The sequence below is a fragment of the Ammospiza caudacuta genome, chromosome 17 (assembly GCF_027887145.1).
Source record: "Ammospiza caudacuta isolate bAmmCau1 chromosome 17, bAmmCau1.pri, whole genome shotgun sequence".
Classification (NCBI taxonomy): domain Eukaryota; kingdom Metazoa; phylum Chordata; class Aves; order Passeriformes; family Passerellidae; genus Ammospiza; species Ammospiza caudacuta.
In genome coordinates this window covers 16,568,812-16,591,436 of record NC_080609.1, presented here as the reverse complement: position 1 = coordinate 16,591,436, position 22,625 = coordinate 16,568,812, and the positions used below count along the sequence as shown (strand labels likewise).

General features: G+C 55.4%; 3 protein-coding genes across 7 annotated transcripts; 2 read left to right on the top strand and 1 right to left on the bottom strand.

Moving 5' to 3' along the window:
• The first annotated feature begins 678 nt into the window (after positions 1-678).
• Positions 679-9,244, top strand: ZDHHC4 (zinc finger DHHC-type palmitoyltransferase 4). Of its 2 annotated transcripts, none has more exons than XM_058815727.1 (7): positions 679-747; positions 1,090-1,220; positions 4,047-4,120; positions 5,197-5,375; positions 5,459-5,584; positions 6,916-7,160; positions 8,205-9,244. In XM_058815727.1, exons 2-7 carry the CDS (start codon positions 1,098-1,100, stop codon positions 8,472-8,474), a joined length of 1,017 nt encoding a protein of 338 aa, XP_058671710.1. In that variant the 5' UTR covers positions 679-747; positions 1,090-1,097; the 3' UTR covers positions 8,475-9,244. The 2 variants fall into 2 exon arrangements, with proteins under 2 accessions (XP_058671710.1, XP_058671711.1); XM_058815728.1 differs by having other exon boundaries at positions 736-885.
• E4F1 (E4F transcription factor 1) lies at positions 9,021-17,451 on the bottom strand. 4 transcript variants are annotated; one of them, XM_058815721.1, is made up of 12 exons: positions 17,240-17,451; positions 16,418-16,599; positions 16,099-16,219; positions 15,678-15,830; positions 15,041-15,222; positions 14,496-14,723; positions 14,083-14,191; positions 13,336-13,553; positions 12,216-12,492; positions 11,050-11,210; positions 10,261-10,323; positions 9,021-10,101 (listed from the first exon to the last, which is right to left on the bottom strand). In XM_058815721.1, the coding sequence occupies exons 1-12, from the start codon at positions 17,430-17,432 to the stop codon at positions 9,757-9,759; spliced, it is 2,232 nt and encodes a 743-aa protein (XP_058671704.1). In that variant the 5' UTR covers positions 17,433-17,451; the 3' UTR covers positions 9,021-9,756. The 4 variants fall into 4 exon arrangements, with proteins under 4 accessions (XP_058671704.1, XP_058671706.1, XP_058671705.1 ...); XM_058815723.1 differs by having other exon boundaries at positions 12,294-12,492; XM_058815722.1 differs by having other exon boundaries at positions 14,083-14,188.
• A 1,026-nt stretch (positions 17,452-18,477) lies between these two features.
• On the top strand, positions 18,478-22,069 carry PGP (phosphoglycolate phosphatase). The gene is made up of 2 exons (XM_058815726.1): positions 18,478-19,216; positions 20,008-22,069. Exons 1-2 carry the CDS (start codon positions 18,478-18,480, stop codon positions 20,331-20,333), a joined length of 1,065 nt encoding a protein of 354 aa, XP_058671709.1. The 3' UTR covers positions 20,334-22,069.
• The last annotated feature ends 556 nt before the right edge of the window (positions 22,070-22,625 follow it).

The window sequence follows — 22,625 nt, the reverse complement described above, 5'->3', positions numbered from 1 at the left end:
GGCCGGAGGCGCTGCCGGGGCCGCCGAGGCGCCGGAGGGCGCTGGAACCGCCGCGAACCCCGAGCGGCGCCGCTTCCGCCCGGCGCGGCTGCTCCGGGCCGGCCCCGGTGAGCCCGGGGCTGCGGCACCGCCAGGGAAGGGAACGGGGCTGGGAAGGGAATGGAGAATCCCTGAAGGGAAGGGAACGGGGCCGGGAAGGGAATGGAGAATCCCTGAAGGGAAGGGAACGGGGCCGGGAGCGGATAGGGAACCCCTGAAGGGAAGGGAACGGGGCCGGGAAGGGAATGGAGAATCCCTGAAGGGAAGGGAACGGGGCTGGGAGCGGCTGGGGAACCCCTGAAGGGAAGGGAACGGGGCCGGGAGGGAATGGAGAATCCCTGAAGGGAAGGGAACGGGGCCGGGAGCGGATAGGGAACCCCTGAAGGGAAGGGAACGGGGCCGGGAAGGGAATGGAGAATCCCTGAAGGGAAGGGAACGGGGCCGGGAGGGGATGGGGAACCCCTGAAGGGAAGGGAACGGGGCCGGGAGGGGATGGGGAATCCCTGAAGGGAAGGGAACGGGGCCGGGAGGGGAATGGAGAATCCCTGAGGGAGCCGGGCAGGGGCTGAGCCTGGAGCAAAGGGGGATCCCCAGGGATCTTTTCCCTCTCTGGCATTCCCTTCCAGGAGGGCACAGCCGGGGAGTCGGGCTGTGCTCCAGGGACAGGAGCAGAGGGAACGGCCTCAGGCTGTGCTGGGGAGGCTCAAGGTGGGATATTTCGGAGAATTTCCCCGTGGAAAGGGTGCTCAGGGATTGGAACTGCCCAGGGAGGTTTGGAGTGCCCATCCCTGGAGGTGCCCGAGGATTTCCTGGAGGTGGCACTCAGAACTCTGGGCTGGGGACAAGGTGGGCATCAGGCACAGCTGGGACTGCATGGGCTGGGAGGGCTTTTCCAGCCTAAAGGATATGGGGATTCTTGCAGAGATACATAAAGCTGCCCTCAGTGCTGGCTGCTGCTGGAGGGGCTGCTCCGTCCCTGGGCACAGGCAATGCCAGGCTCTGCTGCAGGATGGCACCCAGGGGTCCAAGAGCCTCTCCTCTCCCTTGCAGGGCTCGGCATGGATTTCCTGACGCTGTTCCTGCTGTACCTGTGCTCCGTGCTGGCCGTGGCTGCCCTGCTGTGCCTGATCTCGGGAAGGCAGGAGAGCTTCCTCACCAGGAGTGTCACCAGGGCCAGCCAGGTACAGCTCTGCGCTACCAGGGCAACCAGCAGCTGCCCTGCTGGCAACCCGCCCTGCTTTGTGTGCTAAAATTAGTGCAACTGCTGTATTTGTTAGCAAAAAAAACCCAACAAAAGCCAGTGTGTCTGGTCAGAGTGATAATATATTTCATCCTGCTTTAATGCCTGCTCTCAAGGAAGTGAGATAGGAAGTAGAAATACACTTCTCTGAGATGGTTCAATCCTGCCCGAGCAGGTTGTAAAAATCATTTGGGTCTCCCAGCCCTGCCCGTGCCTGTCTGGGGTGAGGTTGGAGCTTCCCACCATGCCAGAAGTGCCTTCCTCACTAACACCACAACACATCTCAGAAAAATTAAATAAGAATCGGGCCCCAGGGATTTGCAGTTTTGTGGTGTTGCTGCTGTCATCAAGAAGAAAAAGGTGGGGGAGGTTTGAGGATTAAAATAGGGAGAGAATTATGAGTGGTGGCAGATATTTGAGGGAAAGCTCTTTAATGTGTGTACTAATGCTGCAGGCTCTTGTTCAGTAAGAAAGAAGCAGGAATGAAGAGCTTTAAAAGAGGATTAAGAATTGGCATTTTATTGTAAAAACGGGGAATTGGGAAAGCACCAGTTCATTTTTCTGTCTGTTGGGCTGTGTCTGAATGAAAAGGAAAAAAAAATGCTGTAATATTTTTGGAAGGTAAAGGATGAGAAAATTATCACTTAAATTGAAAATTATGTTTAATGCTGTTCACAGGAGTTCAGACAGACTTTTTTTATTACTGGCATTATACTTCCTTTTGGTTTATAGACACACTGTGCAGAGAAATTGATTTTTTTCCCCCATATCTTAATAACTTGCTGCTATGAAGTGTTTAAACAGCAGCAATTAAATTACTGCTGCGGTATGAAGCCACTGTCTGGGGGAATCCAATCAATACTTGTGCCTGGGAAATAAATACATATGAATGTAATCAATATTTTACCTGGGATATGAATACAGGCAATGTTAAATGTAAGGTCACAATAGAAGATAAATGATTTTAAGATAAGGAGCAAGGCAAACCCCAGAGTATCAGAAGGGTCTGAAGATCTTAGAGAGCATCCAGAAAATGGTCATGGGGTGGTGAAGGGCCTGGAGGAGCAGCTGAGGGCACTTGGCATTAGGCTGCAGAGTGCTGAGCTTTTCCGCAGGCTCTTTTCTGCTGGGTTGTGTTTCATTTTACAGCACAATTGGAAAAAATAATCTTCTTTTTGCAAACACTCATCCCTCAAGCCGCCGAGCTGAGATGCACCAGTTCACACCAAAATATTTAGCATCTTCTCAGCTCCACATATGCTTTTTGCCTCCTGGTCTTTCACATCTGAGGCAAGAAGCTCTCACTGCATATTTTCCCTCTGTGTCAGCTAGAAATAGGCACAGCCTCTCTAATTGCTGTGTTGCTATAGAGATGTGTCAGCTCAGAGCAGGCAATTCCTGCTACAGAGAGAGATCTGTCAGAGCAGGCAATTCCTGCTACAGGGATCTGTCAGAGCAGGCAATTCCTGCTCTAGAGATCTGTCAGAGCAGGCAATTCCTGCTACAGGGATCTGTCAGAGCAGGCAATTCCTGCTACAGAGAGAGATCTGTCAGAGCAGGCAATTCCTGCTACAGGGATCTGTCAGAGCAGGCAATTCCTGCTACAGAGAGAGATCTGTCAGAGCAGGCAATTCCTGCTACAGGGATCTGTCAGAGCAGGCAATTCCTGCTATAGGGATCTGTCAGCTCAGAGCAGGCAATTCCTGCTACAGGGATCTGTCAGAGCAGGCAATTCCTGCTATAGAGAGAGATCTGTCAGAGCAGGCAATTCCTGCTACAGGGATCTGTCAGAGCAGGCAATTCCTGCTACAGGGATCTGTCAGAGCAGGCAATTCCTGCTACAGAGAGAGATCTGTCAGAGCAGGCAATTCCTGCTACAGAGAGAGATCTGTCAGAGCAGGCAATTCCTGCTACAGAGATCTGTCAGAGCAGGCAATTCCTGCTCCAGAGATCTCAGCTCAGAGCAGGCAATTCCTCAGGGACAGCCCTGCCTGGGGGACTCACTCCATGGTCAGGGGCAGCTCCTTCTTCAGCTGTGCTTGAAAGGACAGTCAGACCTGGAGCCATGGGCTGGAGCTGCACAAACTGCATTTTTGGGGATCTGGCTGGCTCTTTTTTCCCCCCTTTCTTTTCTGGAGGCCACAAGCTTTATCCCTTTGCTTATCTCCCTCCCTGATCTGTGAGATGGGCTGATGGAGCATATTGTAGCTGGGGAATTGCTCAGTTCTATCCCCTGCCTAACCCAGCCCCTCCCCACACCCAGCCTAAGCTCCTTAGAACTTTCACACATTAACCCAGATATGTTTGTTTGGGCCTGGGGAGGGTTTTGAACCCCTGTGGAAAACCCCAGCAGCATTCCTGCCTCTCTTCCTCCTTCGTGGAGAGGGGGCTCAGGCATGGGAACTGCCCAGGGAGGTTTGGGGTCCCCATCCCTGGAGGTGTCCCAGGAACACCTGGAGGTGGCACCCAGAGCTCTGGGCTGGGACAAGGTGGGCACTGGGCACAGGTTGGGATCCAGGAGATTGAAGGGCTTGTGCAGCCTTCTGTGATTCTGTGTTATGGCTGGGCTTCATGGTCTTGAAGGTCTCCTCTCCCACCTTTGGTTCTCCTGAAAAGGAGCCTCCTCCCCAGTGCTGGGGCTGTGCAGGTCCAGAGCTGAGGGAGGAGGGTTGTACTTCAATCTGAGCCTGCCCCGAGGTAGCAGGGATGGTCAGGTAACATTTCCTGCCATTTCCTACGTTCCCTGCCATTTCCTTCATTTCCTCAGGTGCTGGCACTGCTGATCCCCAGCCAGCTGCAGAGGGAGGCACAGCGGGCACTGCACAGGCTCTTCCACACAAGGTATTGCACTTTTGTGCCTTTGGAATTATTTTCTTCTCTTATTTCTGGTTACTGTTGGGATTCCTGCCACCAGAGCTCTAGTATTATCCTTAGGAATTCTGTCTCCATTTGGGATGCCTGCCAGGATTCCAGGCTCCCTTTGAGGTTTGCCACGCTGCTGCCTCTGCCTTCCCCGCTCATTGTTTGGAGGGTGGAGCCCTGAAATGTTGGAACATATTGACAAACGTTGATAATGTGGCTCAGTAGCAGATGTTGGTCGCACTGGTGGGATCCTGCATCCCACAGGAATCACCACAGCCTCTGTGGCAGCTGCAGATGGAGCCAGACAGACTCATCTCCATCCTCTGCCTCCAATCCCATTAGTGCCAGCCCAGCAGGCTGGCTGTCCGGGTGGCTGGGGGGAAGCTGCAGAGCAGCCTGCTGCATTCAGGTGCATTCTGTGTGTCTGTGCACTCGGGTGCCTCAGGAAGGGTTCAAACACCTTTTCTCTGGGGACAGCAGCTCGCTGTGCCAGTGACTGCAGGGCTGCAGGTCTGCAGCTGTGCTGGGAGTGCTGGGGTGGCTTGGTGCCTGTTCTGCTGATGCCCTGCTCTAACACAGCCTGAGACAGAGAGGTGGCACTGCCAGGGTGCTGGGGGCACTGGGAGTCTCCACATGCTCTGGAACTGGTGCTCACTGCCCACCTCCTGCCACCCTTTTACTTCCTACCAGCTATTATTGCAGAGTTTTAAAGATTATTTTCTTTGCTTTCACAGCAGAATGTTTTGTGGCCTATTGCTGTGGCATATTTTGTCAGCAGCAAGTGATTATAGGACTTTGTACTGACAGGGGAAAAAATCCAAAGTATATGTGAATAAAGCAGGGAATTGAGCTGACATATTTAAAGGAGCATATGTGGGAAGAAGAGAAGGAGAAGGCAGTGGATGGAGAAAACACTATTAATATGCAATCCAAGCTGGCCTGAAAACCTAAAAGAGGTGTCTCCTTGCATTTGGGAAGTCTTTGATCACCTCTGGGTGTACTTGACCTGTTAATCAGGATGCTGGGTATTAAGCAGCCTGTCCCTTTGCTGGCAGGAGCTGTTTGTTTGTGGTGCTGCACGTGGCCCTGCAGGCTGCAGTGTTTGGGGAGTACACCTGGGAGGTGTTCGTGTACTGCTGGGAGCTGCAGTTCCACCTGCTGCTGCTGCTGCTGCCCTACCTGCTGCTGGCTGGCAACCTGGGCTGCCTCCTGCTCTGCTCCCGGGCCAACCCTGGTGAGATCACACCCTGCTCCCTGAAAACACAAAAACCTGCTGCAAATCCCATGGTTTAGTTCTTTTTCCTGTCTCGTTGGCAGGTACAGTGACCAAATCCAACGCTGCATCCCTGGCTAAGGTTTATGCCTATGATGGGGTGTTGTTCCAGAGAGGCCTCGTGTGTCCCACGTGCACCCTGGAGAAACCAGCCAGGTCCAAGCACTGCAGTAAGGATCTGAGATTCCTTGATAACCATGGCACTAAGAGCTTCCCAAAGGAACTCTGCCCCAGGAGCTGCAGTTCCCACCACAGCTGTTCTGTTACCAGCTCAGGGCTCACAGGGCTGGGTTTGTGTTCCTGAGGTCCCAGGTCACAGCTGCATTTGCCCATCCCTGGAGCTGGTTGGGTGCTGTTGCTTCTCACAGAAATTACCAGTTCTGAGGGATAATTCAGGGTCAGGAACAGCTGATAACAGAAATTGTCAGCTGTCAGGACCTCAGATCAGGATTGTTTCATAGTCACAGAACCCTGTACTGGTTTGGGCTGGAGGGATCTTTAAAGCCCATCTCATGTCACCCCGCACACCTTCCACTAGCCCAGGGTGCTCCAAGCCCTGCCAGCCTGACTGGAACCCTGCCAGGGATGAGAAGCCCACCACCTCATTTTACCATCTAAAATAAAGGTGGGAGCTCCAATCTCTGCCTTTCAGGTGCTTTGCCAGGCAGTGCTGTCAGAGAAACCAAAGCCTTGGAGCTGCAGTCTTGGTGAATAAAAGAGGAAATGGAATACGTTGTTTTGCTTAGGATCCACAATTGAATTTATTTGCTTCAAAAGCTGCCAGCTAAACCCCGACTGCAACTCCCACACATTTCCAGCTTAAAAAACACCTAAAGATCCAACTGCTTACTTAAAAACCAAGTGCCAAGAGCTCAGAATCTCTGCTGGTCAGAGAGACTCTGAGATATGTACAAGCCTCTTTCTCCAGCCTGGCAGTTGAAGGAGTCAGGATTCCTCTGTTCTTGTTCTCAAGGTTGTTTATTATTTCTTATCTGTAACATTCCTTCTCCAACCTGCCATAGGTCTGTCTGGCAGGTTGGGTTGAGGCACACTGGCGTCATCTTTTATACTAAAAACTATGTGTGCATTATTTACCATAACTTCCCAATACTTATCACCTATGTTAGACAGTGAGCTTCTGCCTTAAACCAATCCCAAAGTGCCAGCATCACCCAGAAGATGGGGGCTAGGATGGAGAAAGAAGGACAGGGTACGCCCAAATTCCTCCATTTTGGGACCCCTAGCCCCCATTCTAAAAATTCAAAAATCTATTTTTCACCCTGTGACACGCTAACTATTATTCTACTTAAACTTTCTTGACTTTAATTCTTTATATAAAGGTGGTAATTTTCTCCATGGGTCAAAATCAAAGGCACGGGGGTCTGGGGCTCTGTGCCAAGGTCTCTGAGCCCCCCGGGCAGGGGCTGGAGCCCTCCAGGGCACTCAGAGGAGTTCCTGGGTTCTGACCCCGAGGCTCTCGTTTTGCCCCTGCCTCCCGGAGGCGTGTGCAGGACGTGCGTGCACCGCTTTGACCACCACTGCGTGTGGGTGAACAACTGCATCGGGGCCGGCAACGCGGGGCTGTTCCTGCTCTACCTGCTGTCCCTGACGGCCACCGCGGGCGCCGTGGCCGCTGTCAGTGCCGCGCTGCTCGTGCGCGTGCTGCTGCTCTCCAGCGCCCTGCACGGCACCTACCTGGATGCCCAGGGCCAGGAGCAGCCCGTGGGGATCCCCCTCCTCGTCCAGGTCAGTGCTGTGCAACGTTCTGGCTGGTGCTCTGCTGTCAGGAGCTGCGTTCTGTTCCTCCAGCACGGGGGCGGACTGCAGGGTTTTGGGGCAGACTGCAGGGTTTGGGGACAGACTGCAGGGTTTGGGGACACACTGCAAGGTTTTGGGACAGACTACAAGGTTTGGGGACAGGCTGCAGGGTTTTGGGACAGACTGCAGGGTTTGGGGCAGCCTGCAGGGTTGGGACAGGCTGCAGGGTTTGGGGACAGACTGCAGGGTTTTGGGGCAGCCTGCAGGTTTGGGGACAGACTGCAGGGTTTTGGGGCAGACTGCAGGTTTGGGGACAGGCTGCAGGGTTTTGGGGCAGACTGCAGGGTTTGGGGCAGACTGCAGGGTTGGGGACAGGCTGCAGGGTTTTGGGGCAGACTGCAGGTTTGGGGACAGACTGCAGGGTTTTGGGGCAGACTGCAGGTTTGGGGACAGGCTGCAGGGTTTTGGGGCAGACTGCAGGTTTGGGGACAGGCTGCAGGGTTTTGGGGCAGACTGCAGGGTTGGGACAGGCTGCAGGGTTTGGGGACAGGCTGCAGGGTTTGGGGACAGGCTGCAGGGTTTGGGGACAGACTGCAGGGTTTTGGGGCAGCCTGCAGGTTTGGGGACAGACTGCAGGGTTTTGGGGCAGACTGCAGGTTTGGGGACAGGCTGCAGGGTTTTAGCTGTTTTATAACTAGATTTAGAAAGCTGCCACTGCTGAATCCTTCAGAAATGGTTTTTTTTTCTCACAGCACCTCCCATTCTACAGGTTCCTGTCTCCAGGATCTGTCACTCAGTTTATATGTGGTTCATAGAGAAGGAATTTCCATCCCAGTGATGAGCTGATGTAGTAAGGTTTAGGAAACAGCTGAGAGTCCCTGAGGTACCTTTGTGGAGGTGTTAAAGCAGGACACCCCACAGAATGCTGATACAGTTCCACGTGCACATGGATGTGCATTCCAGCTGGGGCTGTGCAGTGCCCATGGGATTCAACCCTCCCACATTTTAATTTACTTTTCTCTTTCTCTGCAGCACCTTTTCTTGACTTTCCCCAGGATTGTCTTCATGCTGGGGTTTGTCATCCTGCTCACCCTGGTGCTGGGGGGATATTGCTCCTTCAGTCTGTATTTGGCCCTCACCAACCAGACCACCAACGAATGGTGCAAATCCCGAAGATTTGGGGGCTCCCAGCCTCATGACAGACCCCTCGTCTACAGAAACATTTATTCCAAAGGGATCTGGAGGAACTTAAAGGAAATCTTTAACCCTCCTACCACGTTGGAAAGGAAGAAGAAAACATGAAGATATCCTTGTTTCTCTGGGCATTTTTAAATGTTTTCTAAGACTTCAGTTCAGCAGTGGGCTTGGCTGCCCCAGGCAGACTATGGAACAAGATTCTGGAACTGCAGATTTGGAACAAGATTACTGCAGAATTCACATATTGGTGCCTCATTGGAGCTCCCTCCCTCAGTGAGACTCAGGGCCAGCTCAGTCCTGGCCCCTGTATAAGGATTTGGTTCATCTTCCCAAGGTGAATCTTTCTCTCTGGGAAGGGCTAACACGGAGCTCCTGTGAATTTTGAGGAAGCAGCATCTTTTTCTATCTTTCTTAGGGAAACAATTAAGCCATGACTGTTAACAATGACTACAATAGGCTGTGTGTATTTAACTGCAAGAATGATTTCTGGCAGGATCTTACCTGCAGAAACCATGTCCGGCTGCAGCTTTGGAGCACTAACTTCAGGAAGGAAATTAAAGTGTCCCTGTTCACCTCTCCTTCCAGAAATTCTTCTGAGTATAACAGAAGAGAAATTGGAAAAAATGTAGTAAGAACTTTAAATAACTTTATTTTTAAAAATGTATTTATTTACATGCCAAATCTGTACAATATGCAATTAAAAATCCAAATACGGTTTAAAAAAAACCAAATTCCTATACAATATGGCTTTCCAGCCCCCAGGCTGGCTCTCGGAGCAGCCTGGCTGGCATTGCAGGGTACAATGATGCATTCACAGACCAGTACATAAGGCTACTTGTCCAGGATACCAAAGAAAGGAGAAATACTGCAGTACTGTGCCTTGGGAGGCCTGAAGGAGTGAGGTTAAAGGCATGAGAGTGTTTCCATGGTGCTCAACACACACCACAACTCCTTAGGTTTGGTTTTCTCAACTTGTTTTAAATGCATATATTGAAAAAATCCCTTGTGAGACCCCACATACTTGCTACACTTTCTGAATCCTTTTAAAAGCCAGACCACTGCCATCCCAGTGGTGGGCAGAGTGGTGGGCTGATTCCCAAAAGATCTTCCTTCATTCAAGGCTGCTGTACAGAATACTGAGTGCCACTTGTGACCTGTCGGTCTCCTCAGGGTGACCAGGCCAAGGCTTTAACTCCTGGAATTGGTTTTAGACTGAGAACACCTCGGACCTGCCCTGTCCTATCCCATTTTAGACCTGTCCTATCCCGTTTCAGACCTGTCCTATCCCGTTTCAGACCTGTCCTAGACCGTTTCAGACCTGCACCGCCCCAGGAGTGTCCCCTGGCTGCGCGAGCAGCCCCAGTGCCCAGGTGAGCACTCCCACCCCTCACACGATCACGGTCTGCACCTCCACGTCTCCCTCCTGCGAGGCGATGACGAACTCGCCGGCGTGCTCCATGATCTCGATGTCCTCGGACGCCACCATGGTGACGGTGGCCTCCTGCGCGGCCAGGCCGCCGTCGGTGGCCAGCACGGCGCCGTCGCCGATGGCCGAGGCCAGGGTCATGGCCACCTGCTCGGTGAGGCTCTCGGGGGTGGCGATGGTGATGGTGTCGGCGGCGTCGGCGCCCGCGCCGCCCTCGGCCACCGTCACGTTCTGCACGATGATCTGGTGGCCCGAGTTGGCCTGGTTCACGATCTGCTGCACCACCTTCATGATGTGGCTGTCCACCTGCCAGGGACAGGGCTGCGTTTACTGACAGAGTTAAGGGCAGTCATCGCTGCTCGTGTCACCCCTGGGGCAGTGACAGGAGCAGCTCTGCTGCAGCTGTGCACCCCAGCGCAGACTCTGCAATGTGCCACCCCTCCTGTCACCCAAGGACTGCCTTACCTCATGTCTTGTTCCCTCTATTATTTCAGTAGCTTCACTGGTCTCCATGTCTTCGGTAGAAGTCTGGAAGACAAAATAAGATTATTCTCTTTTTAGGTTCTTATGAAAAGAATTTTATCACCAAGATATAATTCACTAATCTTTTACACAAGTCTTTGTGCTCCCCTCACATGCAGTAGCTGCTCCAAAGACAACTCCTTGACATTCCCTCCCAATCCCATTATCAGGAACTACTTAAAATGAATGCACAATGTTCACAAATAACTGAAAGAGAAAGTCCTCCCTCAGCAGGATTTGGCCACGCAGCAGATTTTTCCCTTACTGGAGAAGAACTATGGCAGCACTCAATAACTGAGCTGTGTTACCCTGCTGGGATGAGAGCTGGCTCTGTGTGACAGAGGGGAGAAAGTGAAATGCAGAATTCATTGCTTTTGGCAGCCTCTGTTAGAAACAACACAGATTATCTGGGACAAAGTAAGATAAACAGAAATGGGAGAAAATAGGAGGGAAAGTTGAAGCAAGCTTGTGAGGACTTAAAAATCTGGTGTGGTCAGAAGTTCTAAGGCTCAGCCTCCTGGCACACACAGCACTTTGGGAGGGTGGGGAAGCTCCAAGTGCTTTCCCTCCAAACAAGGCTGATCCCACTGGCTCCTGGGGCCGTGCAGGCAGGGCAGGGCCTGTTTTACCTTCTCCCAAAAGCCTGGAGCAGGAACATGAACAAGTGCAGGGTTTTCCCTGACCAAAGCTTGTGCTCAGTTCCCAGTGGGCAGGCTGGCTGCCCCTTCTCACCTCGATGATGTACTCCTGGGTGTCTGCCACCACTGAGGAGAACTCCACCAGAACCGTGTGCGGGTCTTCTGAAAGGACTGTGGCTGCCAAGTTGTCAGCAGACTGACTCTCCTCTGACACCATCACTTCTTCCACCTCCTTCATAGCAAGGAGGCAGCCACCTGCAGGGAATTCCAGAAAAACATCACTGTTTGTGTCCATCTCCAGTAGCAGCTGGAAGGTGCTTTGCAGCACCAGCACGGGGATGCCATGGACGAGTGACCAGTGGCACCTGAGGGGCTCTTGGCCCACCAGGACAGGCCAAGGAACAGCCCAGGAGAGTCCCTGTGACACCAGGAGCAGAGCAGCTCTCCAGTGCAATTCCAAACATGGGTAAATGCAGGTGGTAAAACCACTCAGGGTATCCAAGCCATGTGTGAAGAACATACAGGAAGAATTTGGGTATATTTTAAATCATTGATCTTTTCTGCTGATACATTTCAGTACCTCCTACAAAAGTCCATTTTTCCTCCAGTAAACTTGTATTATTCCTTTGGAATAACACCGTCAGCACTACCTGAAGAAGTCTGGAAATGCCTGCTTAGGAGCTCAAGGAGCAGCAAGCCCAGTGCAACTAATCCCACCAAACCAGATTACTGCTGAGAACTTTACTCAGACATTTCCTTCCCAGAACATGCCCACTTCCATGTGAGTCATTAAATCCACAGAATGACCAGGTTGGAAGAGACCTTAAAGATCAGAGAGTCCAACCTATGCCCTACACCTCAACTAAACCATGGCACTGAGTGCCACATCCAGGCTTGTCATAAACACATGCAGGGAGGTGACTCCACCACCTCCTGGGCAGGCCATTCCATTTCTTTCTGTAAAAATAATCTGATATCCAACCTGTATTTCCTTTGGTGCAGCTTGAGCCTGTGTCCTGTGGTTCTGTGAAGTGTGTGAGATGCACCCTCAGCACCACTCCCAGCCTGCCCAGCTCAGGCCCAGGGCAGCCCAGCCCTGCTCACCTTTGGTTCTGAGGTGCCTGCTGAGGGTGCCCTGCTCACCTTTGGTTCTGAGGTGCCTGCTGAGGGTGCCCTGCTCACCTTTGGTTCTGAGGTGCCTGCTGAGGGTGCCGTGCTCACCTTTGGTTCTGAGGTGCCTGCTGAGGGTGCCGTGCTCACCTTTGGTTCTGAGGTGCCTGCTGAGGGTGCCGTGCTCACCTTTGGTTCTGAGGTGCCTGCTGAGGGTGCCCTGCTCACCTTTGGTTCTGAGGTGCCTGTTGAGGGTGCCGTGCTCGGCGAAGCCGCGGCCGCACTTGTAGCACTTGAAGGGCTTCTCGCCGGTGTGGTGGCGGATGTGGCGCACCAGGGAGCCCTTCTCCCGGAACCCCCGGCTGCAGAACTGGCACACGTAGGGCTTGTCCTCCAGGTGGGTACGGAAATGCACCTGCTGGGCGTTCTGCACGCGCAGGGAGGCAAGGCAAGCGCTCAGAAAGGACACGGCCAACTCACAGATGTGAGGTTCTGCTCCCAGGGTGCAACTCAGCATCTTTTATAGGATGATTTTCTTGGGTGGTGGTTTAGGAATGGTACTTCCCAAGCCAGTGCTCACACCATGAGTCTCCAAACCAAGAGGCACTCACTTGTTCCCCTCTCCCTCTCCCCCTCCCCTCACAGTGGGCTGGAGAGAATTGGAGGCACAAAAGGTGAAAATCATGGACTGAGATAGGAACAATTTACAGAAACAGAAATAAGATAAAAAAACACTACTGGTGACAGAGAGTGAGGAAGAGGTGAGCAACTGACCTGCCCTGATAACAGAGAGAAGGAACCCCTTACACTCATACCAGAATGTTCTAGACATGCACCCTCCTGGCTACTGCAAAAATCAACCTCATCCTGGCCAGAACCAGGACACTGTTATCACATATTTGTTCCACACATGAAGGAACAGTTTCTTCAGAAATGTGATGGTTTTACAAAGACTGTTCTTTTGCCCACTAAACCAAAACGTCTTCCTGGAGTTTCAGCTCACAGAATCACTGAATGGTTGAGGTTGGAAAGAACCTTAGGGAACATCTTATTCCATCCCCCTGCCATGGCAGGGACACCTTCCACTGTCCCAGGCTGCTCCAAGCCCTGTCCAACCTGACCTTGGACACTGGCAAGGATGGAGCAGCCACAGGTTCTCTGAGCTATGAGAGACAGACGAGCTCTTTGAGGAGCAAAGCCTCCTGCCCTGTGCCACAGCCTGGCAGTGGGGAAGCAGCGAGGGGGTTGGTGAGGTGAGGTTGGGGCTCACCTTCGTCTTGTAGCGCTTGCCGCACTTGGGGCAGGCGTAGGGCCGCTCGTCCGAGTGCACGCGCCGGTGCCCCTTGACGTGGGCGATGGTTTTGTAGAGCTTGCCACACTCCCCGCAGCGGAAGCGCCGCTCGTTCACGTGCACCTCCTGGTGCTTCTTCAGCAGGTAGCCCTTGGTGAACTCCTTGCCACACTCCTCGCACCTGAAAGGTTTGTACTCTAGAGGGACACAGAGAAAAAGGTGTGGTTGATCAGGGTATCCCGCAGCGCAAGGATGTGGTACGGGTGTAACTGAATTGTCACAAAAAGCAACCTGGAGAAGGGGAGGAATTGTATTGTCACCACGTGGGTGGGCTTTCACAGAATCCCAGAATAGCTGGGGTGAGAAGGGACCTCTGGTGATCATCCAGAGCAGCCCCTGGCCAGGCAGGGTCACCTGGAGCAGGTGACACAGGAACATGTCCCAGGCTCTGCCACCCTCATTGCAAAGAGGTTCTTCCTCATGTTAACATGGATTTTGTTGTGTTTAAATTTCTGGGCATTGCTCCTCATCCTGTCCCTGAACAGAGTCTGGCACCATCCTCTGACACCCCTGGGAGGGATTTGTATGGATTGATGGGATCCCCTCTCAGCCTTCCCTTCTCCAGACTGACCAGAGCCAGGTCCTGCAGTCTCTCCTCATCAGAGGAGCTGTACCCAGCTGAGGTCACTGAGCTTGTGTCACACAGCAGCCCCAGCAGCCCTTTACCTGTGTGACTTTTGCTGTGAGCTTCCAGGGCAGCAACTTCATTGAAGGCTTCATTACAGTGAGAGCAAATGTAACGTTTGTACCCGTTGGTTCCTTCTGCAGGTGTCTGCTGGAGAGAAAATGGGAAAACTGCTTTTCTATTTTTGTACTGGTGTGTCCAGTTAGGATTGCTACCCAAATTCCCAATTTAACACTCCAGCTTGGACAGGAAAGAGATCTCCGTTGTGAAAGAGACAGCACATGTGTGAAGGAACATTTCCCTTAAATCACACCTGCACAATGTAACTCTAAAACCTGACAAAGCCACAGGCACAGGCAGACACACGAGGACAACATGAGGACAACAGCTGCCCACACCCAAATACAGACAAGGAAAGTTAAAAAATTAATGTGCTGATGGAATACAAACATACAGACTCTGCTCCTTCCAGTTTAACACACTGCTCCACACACGGCTCCTCTTCTACTTCCATCCCTTTGTTCTCCAGCTCTTCTGGAGCAGCTGCCACAGGTTCATCCGGCTTCGGCACCTCCTCCAGAGCCACCCTCTCGATGACAATCCCCGAATTCCTCATGGCCTGCCTCAGCAGGTTCTCACTGTTCACTTCCCCCTCGCAGGGCAGCTCCTTGGGATGCGGCTGCTGCAGAAACAAAGAGAAGTTGGGCACAGCAAACCCACAATGTTCTACAGCAACACCGCTGCGCGTGCCACTCTGTCTGGGTGTGCTGTGCTATGGGGCTGAAAGATCAGCCAGGGAATGCCTTGGGCTGAGGAGGAGGATGAGGTGGATCTGTACTCTGACAACCCAAGGGATGACAAGCCCAGAAGGAAACCAACCAAAGGAAGCCCTTCATTCCACACTCAGATTTACTGCCAGTACCCCAGACACCTCTGCTCTGAGGTGAAACATTCTTTGTGTAAAACACACGGAGGGTGTTTGAATCAAACAACACTCACATCTGCCTCCAGGGGCTTTGCATCCACCACGGGCAGTCCCTGCATCTGCACATGGACCTCATGGAGCACGTTGCCTTTTGCATCTGTCACGAGGTGGATGACAGGGGAGGCCTCGATGGATTCGCTCGCTATGGAGGACACTGTGTCTGTGGTGGAGCTGCAGGGTCCTGCAAGAAATGAACCTGCAAGAAATGAAGGGGAAATGCACCCCTCAGCAACTCCCTGTGCCCTAAAAATCTGCCTTAGAGCACAAGGTGCCTGTTAACACCACCTTCGTACCAGATTCTCAAACATTCTTGAGTTCACACCTGGCTTTGAGGTAACTTTGCTGTATAAATTACTTTTTTGTGGCATAAAAAACGTAAATTCAAAACCATAAGATTATTTCTTATCATGGAATGGTTTGGGTTGGAAGGGATCTTGCAGGTCATCCAGTTCCAACCCCTGCTATGGGCAGGGACACTTTCCACCATCTCAGGCTGCTCCAAGCCCTGTCCAACCTGGCCTTGGACACTGCCAGGGATCCAGGGGCAGGCACAGCTGCTCTGGGCACCTGTGCCAGAAGGAATTTCTATTCCAAGTGCTGGGAGGGTTTGGCTTTATCAGACAGGAGGCAGGTCTTGGCAGCACCACTGACCTGGTGGCAGATCATCTTTGTTGACAACTATTTCTTTGGTCACGTTGAAGCGGATTTTTTCAGTGCAAGGTGTCAGAGATTTAAGGTGCCGAGTCAAAGCTCCCGATTCCCGGAAGCTTTTCCCACATTTCTTGCATTTGTAAGGTCTTTCATCTGGAAATGACAAGAATCAAAACAACCATTTTAAAGCCAGCACTGTGTGGATCAGCTCTGTGTGACGGGCTGAAGAACATGTTCAGCTTTCTACAGCACACGACTGTGCCTATCCCAGAACCTTCCACTGCCTCCCAGCACCCCAAATGCTGAGGAGCTCAGTGGTCTCAGCAAAACATGGGAAGCAGCAAGGAGTTCCCCTGCAAGGCAAAAGGATAGCCACAGACAGCTCCCGTGACAAGGAGCTCTTCTTTGGGAGAACTCTTACCCGTGTGCCGCCGATGGTGTCGGATCAGAGACCCCTTTGTCCTAAAGGAAGTCCCACAGAGTTTACACTCATAGTCCTTCTTGCTGCTGTGGGTGATCATGTGAGCTTTGAGGATGCTGGCCTAGGGAAAGAATTTCCAAATAGTTTAAAGATTTTACATTTTGGCTGTAAAGAACAACAAGGCTCCTTGTGAAAGCAGAACTTCCCTCTGGGAAGGGCAGGCAGTAAAGCCCACTGCTACTGAGTCTAGGGAGCTCTTCTAAGGTTCACAGCCAGCCTAAAAGGCTCCCTAGCCCACAACAGCAGAGGGGATACTCACAGTTTTAAATGTCTTCTGGCACAGCTCACACACGTATCGCCCCTCCTTGTTCACCTGCAGCTTGACCTTGGTCAGCTCGCTGGAAGCGTCCTGCTCCTCACTGACCTCCCCATCCACGTGGCCATTCGGGTTCTCAAACACATGGTCTCCTGCTACAATGACCTCTTTGATGTGCCCACTGCCTGGGAAAAGGTGGGGACACAGTCGGCTTCTTTACAGGACAACAAACCATCATCTACTGTCTCAGCATGTCATGCACGAAGAAGGAGAAAAGATATTTTAAACCTGCCACTTGAATCTTTGCAACCTTCTCATTATGGCAGCATAAAATGGGCACTTCTGGAACAGAGCTTAACATCTAATTTGTATTAATTAGTTGTATTAATTAGGCTGAAGGAGGGTAGGTTTGCAATAGATATTGCAAAGGAATTGTTCCCTGGGAGGGTGGGCAGGCCCTGGCACAGGTGCCCAGAGCAGCTGTGGCTGCCCCTGGATCCCTGGCAGTGCCCAAGGCCAGGCTGGACAGGGCTTGGAGCACCCTGGGACAGTGGAAGGTGTCCCTAAACATGGCAAGGGTGGCACTGGGTGGGCTTTGAGGGCCCTCCCAACCCAGCCCATCCCATGACTATTCCATGGCCCTGATGGGGGAGGATTCCAGGGCTGGCCCAGGGCTGCCTCCCAGAGCTCTGCAGGAACAGCCCCAAATCCCAGTGACACAGAGGTGTCACCCACCCAACCACGACCCAAAGCCATCAGAAGAGGTCACAGATGAGGGAACAGCTACCAGACGCCCCGGGCACACCAAGGCACCCCAGAGCTCACCTACGATGGCCGAGGCGTCGCTGATCTCCTCTGCTATGGAAGATGCTTCGACAACAATGTGAGCAACAGTGATGGACTCCTCGACAGCAGGAACCACCTGCTGGCACAGAGCACCTTTCAGCAGGCAGGTCCTGCTTGCCCGAGCACGCTGCTCCCTCCCCTCCAACCCAACAGCCCGTAGCATCCCAATCATTTCCAGCCCCGGCTGGGAGAGGCCGCGGTCACCTTTTGTCCTTCGTGGCCGAGGAGCCCGGCGAGCGGGTCGGGAGGGCGCTGGCAGCCCTTCTGCAGCTTGTGCTGCACGAACTCCTGCAGGGAGCTGAACTCCGACTGGCAGCGCCCGCACTTGTGCACGTCATCCTCGTCTGCGGGGAAAGCGCCGTCAGCGGGGCGGGACACGGGACGCGGGACAGGCCCGAGGCACCGGGCGTTCGGTGTGTCTCCGCTCCCTGCCCCGGGATCCCGTCCCAGCAGCCCCCCAGCCCCTCCCGGCACCGGCATACACCACCCGGCCCCGCCGCTCCGCCCGGGGGATGAGGGAGGGGAGCGGGGAGACCCCGGCCGAGGCACGCCGAGACCCGTCCGCCTCCCGCCCCGCTGGCGGCACCGGGCCGGCCACCTCACCCAGCGGGCCGCGCCGCCCCCAGGCCCGGCAGCGCCGGCCGGGGCGCCGTGAGGGCGGTACCTTGCTCGCCGAAGGGCGGCTGGAGGCCGATGAGGGCGGCGGGGGGCGCGGGGGGCCCGGAGCCCGCGGCGGCCGCGCCCCGGCCCGGCCCGGCCGCTTCTGCCGTAAGCGCAGCCGGCCCCGCGCCCGTTGCCATCGCGGCCCCCGTGTCGCAACGCGCCGCAAGATGGCGGCTTTACGGCCGTGTCGTCATAACAACGGGACGGGGCTCGGCGGGGAACGCGCCCGCCGCGCGGAGGTTCCGGGCGCCGGCGGGCGGTGTCGGAGCACGGTCCCTCCGCTGCCCCCGGTGACCGCCGAGCCCTGAGCCCCGGCGGAGCGGAGCCCGAGCAGTTCCCGAGGAGTTACCGCGGAGTTGCCCAACGCGTTACCGAACGAGCGCCGGGGCGCCCTGGCCAATAGCAGCGCGCGGGGGGCGGGCCCTCGGGCCGGGCGGCCAATGACAGCGCGGCGCGCCAGGCGCCATCGGCGGCGACGCGCGGGAGGACGGAGGGGGGGGACACCGGGCGCCGGCTCCCGGCGGGGCGGGCGTGGCCTCCGGCAGCGCCGCCCAATGGGGACGCGGTCCGTGCGGGGCGCGGCCAATGGGGAGGCGCGGGCGGCGGGCGCGGGGCGCGGCAGGGCCAATGGGGTCCGCGGGGCGCTCGGGCGCGGCGGCGCGGCCATGGCGGACGGGATGGCGGCGGGCGGCCCGCGGCGCTGCCGGCGGCTGGAGGGCGAGGCGGCGCGGGCCGCGCTCGCCAACGCCGACACGCTGCTCTTCGACTGCGACGGCGTCCTGTGGCGGGGCGAGGCGGCCGTGAGCGGCGCGGCGGCGGCGCTGGAGCGGCTGGCGGCGGCGGGCAAGCGGCTGTGCTACGTGACTAACAACAGCGGGCGGACGCGCGCGGCCTACACCGAGAAGCTGCGGCGCCTGGGCTTCCCGCCCGCCGAGCCCCGGCACATCTTCAGCTCGGCCTTCTGCGCCGCCCGCTACCTGCGGCAGGCGCTGCCGCCCGGCGCCGCCGCCTACGTGCTGGGCAGCGCCGCGCTGGCCGCCGAGCTGGAGGCCGTGGGCATCCCGCACGTGGGCACCGGGCCCGCCGCCCTGCCCGGGCCCGCGCCCGCCGACTGGGTGCAGGCGCCGCTGGAGCCCGCCGTGCGCGCCGTGCTCGTGGGCTTCGACGAGCACTTCAGCTACGCCAAGCTGTGCCAGGCGCTGCGGTACCTCCTGCGCGGCGGCCCCGAGTGCCTCCTGGTCGGCACCAACCGCGACCACCGGCTGCCGCTCGAGGGCGGCGCCGGCATCCCCGGTGCGCGGGGCCGGGGGGCGGAGCGGGTGGGCCCGGGGAGGGGCGCTCTCCGTGCCTCGGGGTCGTGGTGGTAAAACGCAGAAAGTTCCAGCTCAGCCTCAGGAAGGACCTTTTCCCTGGGGAGTGGCGGAGCCCTGGAGCAGCTGCCCAGGGAGGTCACGGAGTCTCTGTCTGGAGATGTTCCAGACTCGCCTTGGCACATTCCTGTGTCACCTAATCCAGGTGGCCCTGCCTGGTACGGGCGTTGGACTGGATGGTCTCCAGAGGTCCCCTCCAGCTATCCTGGGATTCTTTGAGGCAGCCTCGGTGTCCCGGAGCCTTTCCTCCACAGCACCCCGGAGGAAAGAGAGGGAATCCTTATTGATCCTTTTCTTGGGAATGGCAGTTCCCTTTCGACACTGCGGGACGGAATTCCCACCTCCTGGCAGGCTTTAAGCACCACTTCCCCTGGGACCCACCCGTCCCTCTGCCTGCAAAGCTGAGGCGTCCATTCCCAGTGACCTGAGCGGATTTGTCCTGGCTCGTGTGGGTGCTGAGAGCCTTCTGTCTCTAATCCCTCTGCATGATCCCGCCGGGTGCCTGGTGAAGGCTGTGGAGACTCTTGTCCCTAATCCCTCTCTGTGTTTCCCCAGGGACAGGATGCCTGGTGAAGGCTGGGATGCCTGGGGAAGGCCCCGGACACTCTGCCTATCCCTAATCCATCCCTCTGTCTGTTCCCCAGGGACAGGGTGCCTGGGGAAGGCCCTGGACACTCTGCCTGTCCCTAATCCATCCCTCTGTCTGTTCCCCAGGGACAGGGTGCCTGGTGAAGGCCGTGGAGACGGCGGCGCAGCGCGAGGCGTTCATCGTGGGCAAGCCCAACCGCTTCATGTTCGACTGCGTGGCGCAGGAGTTCCCGGTGGACCCCGCTCGCACCATCATGGTGGGGGACAGGCTGGACACGGACATCCTGATGGGCAACAGCTGCGGGCTGACCACGCTGCTCACGCTGACCGGGGTGACGGCCCTGGACGAGGTGCGGGGCCACCAGGACAGCGGCTGTCCCGCCAGGCACGGCCTGGTCCCCGATTTCTACGTGGACAGCATCGCCGACCTGCTGCCGGCCCTGGGGCAGTGAGGGGTGAGGGGCAGCCCTGCAGCAGCCCCTGGCAGTAACCCACGCACTCGCTAGGTACTCCCTGGGGTTAGAACCCTTCGCTTGTCTCCTCTCTGTCCTCTCTGTATGATTCTGTTTACATCTCAGTCTGAAATGCACTTTGAACAAAGGGGGCGTTACAGGGGCTGGGCTTGGGGCTGGGTTTGGTTATCATGCATCGATCCAGCGCTGGATCCATGGCGCAGCTCCTCTGGGCTGAGCTGGAGCTGGGTGATCTGAGGGGAAGGATCATGTCCTGGCCAGGCTGGGCCATGGCTCAGCCCGGTCTGTTCAGGGAAACGACTCTTGGGATGTGCAGTAACTCTGGTTGTGCTTGGAAGCACTTGTGGAGCTGGTGTTTGCCCTTGGGGTGACTCTTTTTCCCAGTTAGGGCCCCGTTGAGGGGCACAGCCCCACGTCAGGTCACACAAATTCATCTCTTTCATTTCACTGCATGTTGCACTTGTGATGCAGATTGGGATGATCCCACATAATTCCAGACCCTGTCTGCTGACCAGTGTCTGTCCAAGGTCGAGAGTGTGTAAAGCACTTGTACACACTGGCACTGGCATAAAGTTAGAATATATTTAAATTATAAATAGAGTCTATGATAATATATCTTGTTTCCCAGGAGGGAGGATGAGAGGAATGTACTTAGCACTGATTTAATTCTCCTAAACGGTTGCATTTGGTAATGCAGAGAGTCTGTGGCCACACAGGACTGTCCCTCATTCCTGCTGCTTCCCAGAAATCCCAGGATCAATGTGTACCGAGCTCCTGCACTTCCCTCAGCATCACTGAGCCTCTTGCCTTGGCTTTAGTGCACAATCCCAGTTCCTGCTCAGTCCGTGGATGGGTGTAGTGCCCAGGACAGCTGTCCCCAGGGAGCCCCGTGGCTCTGGGTGTGTGTGACAGCAGCTCGTGCTTCCTTCCCATCCCTGAGGTTCAGATCTTCCGTGTGTGCCAGCTGGGGCTGGGCACGCTGGGTGGTGAGGAGTGCTGGCTTGCTCAGGGATGATTCTCTTTGATCTCCAGGTGGGATTGGGCAATGAGGGGCTCACCACAGGGTAGTTTTTGTGCTGCCTGAATCCCACAGTGAAAGCTTTCGCATTACAGAAATAATTGAAAATTATATATGCAAATAACTCGCTTTTATTGCATAGATTCCAGTACCTACAGTTCAATTTAAGCACTGGTTTTCCTTCCTGTCCAGCTGAGGAGCTCGGGCAGTGCTGATTTCCTGCCTGGTAACTTGTCACCTCCTTTGCACAGCAATAACCCTGCAGTGCAGAGGCTCTCAGTGTTCCCAGAGCACTGGCTGAACCTCTGCAAGGCTGTTGTTTGTAATGTGGAGTTGTGGAAGGAAGCGTGGAAAATCTCTCCTGCAAAGTCCCAGAGGCAGAGCTTACCCCTGGTCTGGGTAACATGGAGATGGACATTGTGGACTCACTGCAGGTCCTGTCCGATGTAACAGTGTGGGTTTGCATTCAGTCTCTGTTTCTGGTGCTTTTTGTGTCAGGAGAAGGCCAGGAGAGAGTCCAGCATCCCTCAGGCAGCTCTGTCCCTGCTGAGGGCTCTTGCTGGCCAGGGAGCCATTGCCTGGGCTCAGGGGTGCTGGAATGTGCTGCTGGTGCTGTCAATCGTGCTTCAGATCTCTGTTCTGGCTTCCAAACTGTTCCCAATCCTCTACTTGAATTCCCATTAAACTCTCAAACCTGCTGTCCCCAGCGTTGTCTCACCGTGTGGTCTGGTCTGCTGAGCATTGGGAATCCTGGGGGTCAGGGATGGTTTGGGTTGGAAGGGACCTCAAATCCCACCCAGTGCCAGCCCTGCCATGGCAGGGACACCTCCCACTGTCCCAGGTGCTCCCAGCCCCAATGTCCAGCCTGGCCTTGGACCCTGCCAGGGATCCATGGCAGCCACAGCTGCTCTGGGCACCTGTGCCAGGGCCTGCCCACCCTCACAGGGAAGAGTTTCTTTCCAACGCCTCATCTCACCCTCTGCCATTCCCCTTTGCCCTGCCCACGCCCTTGGCCAAAGTCCCTCTCCTCCTTTCTTGTGGGCTCCCTTCACCCAGTTTGTTGAGCCCCATGCATGATAGGAGTCCAAAGCCTGCATTTTCCCTGGGTAGACATCACGTGAAGGAATTCTTGGCTTTTCCTTGCCTCCACACCTTGGTTATGTCTGGCTGGCGGGTCTGGAACGTTCTGGGGGCTCCTGGACTGCTCAGGATCAGGACACGGGTGACGGCGTGAGAGCGGCGCGGGCTGTGGC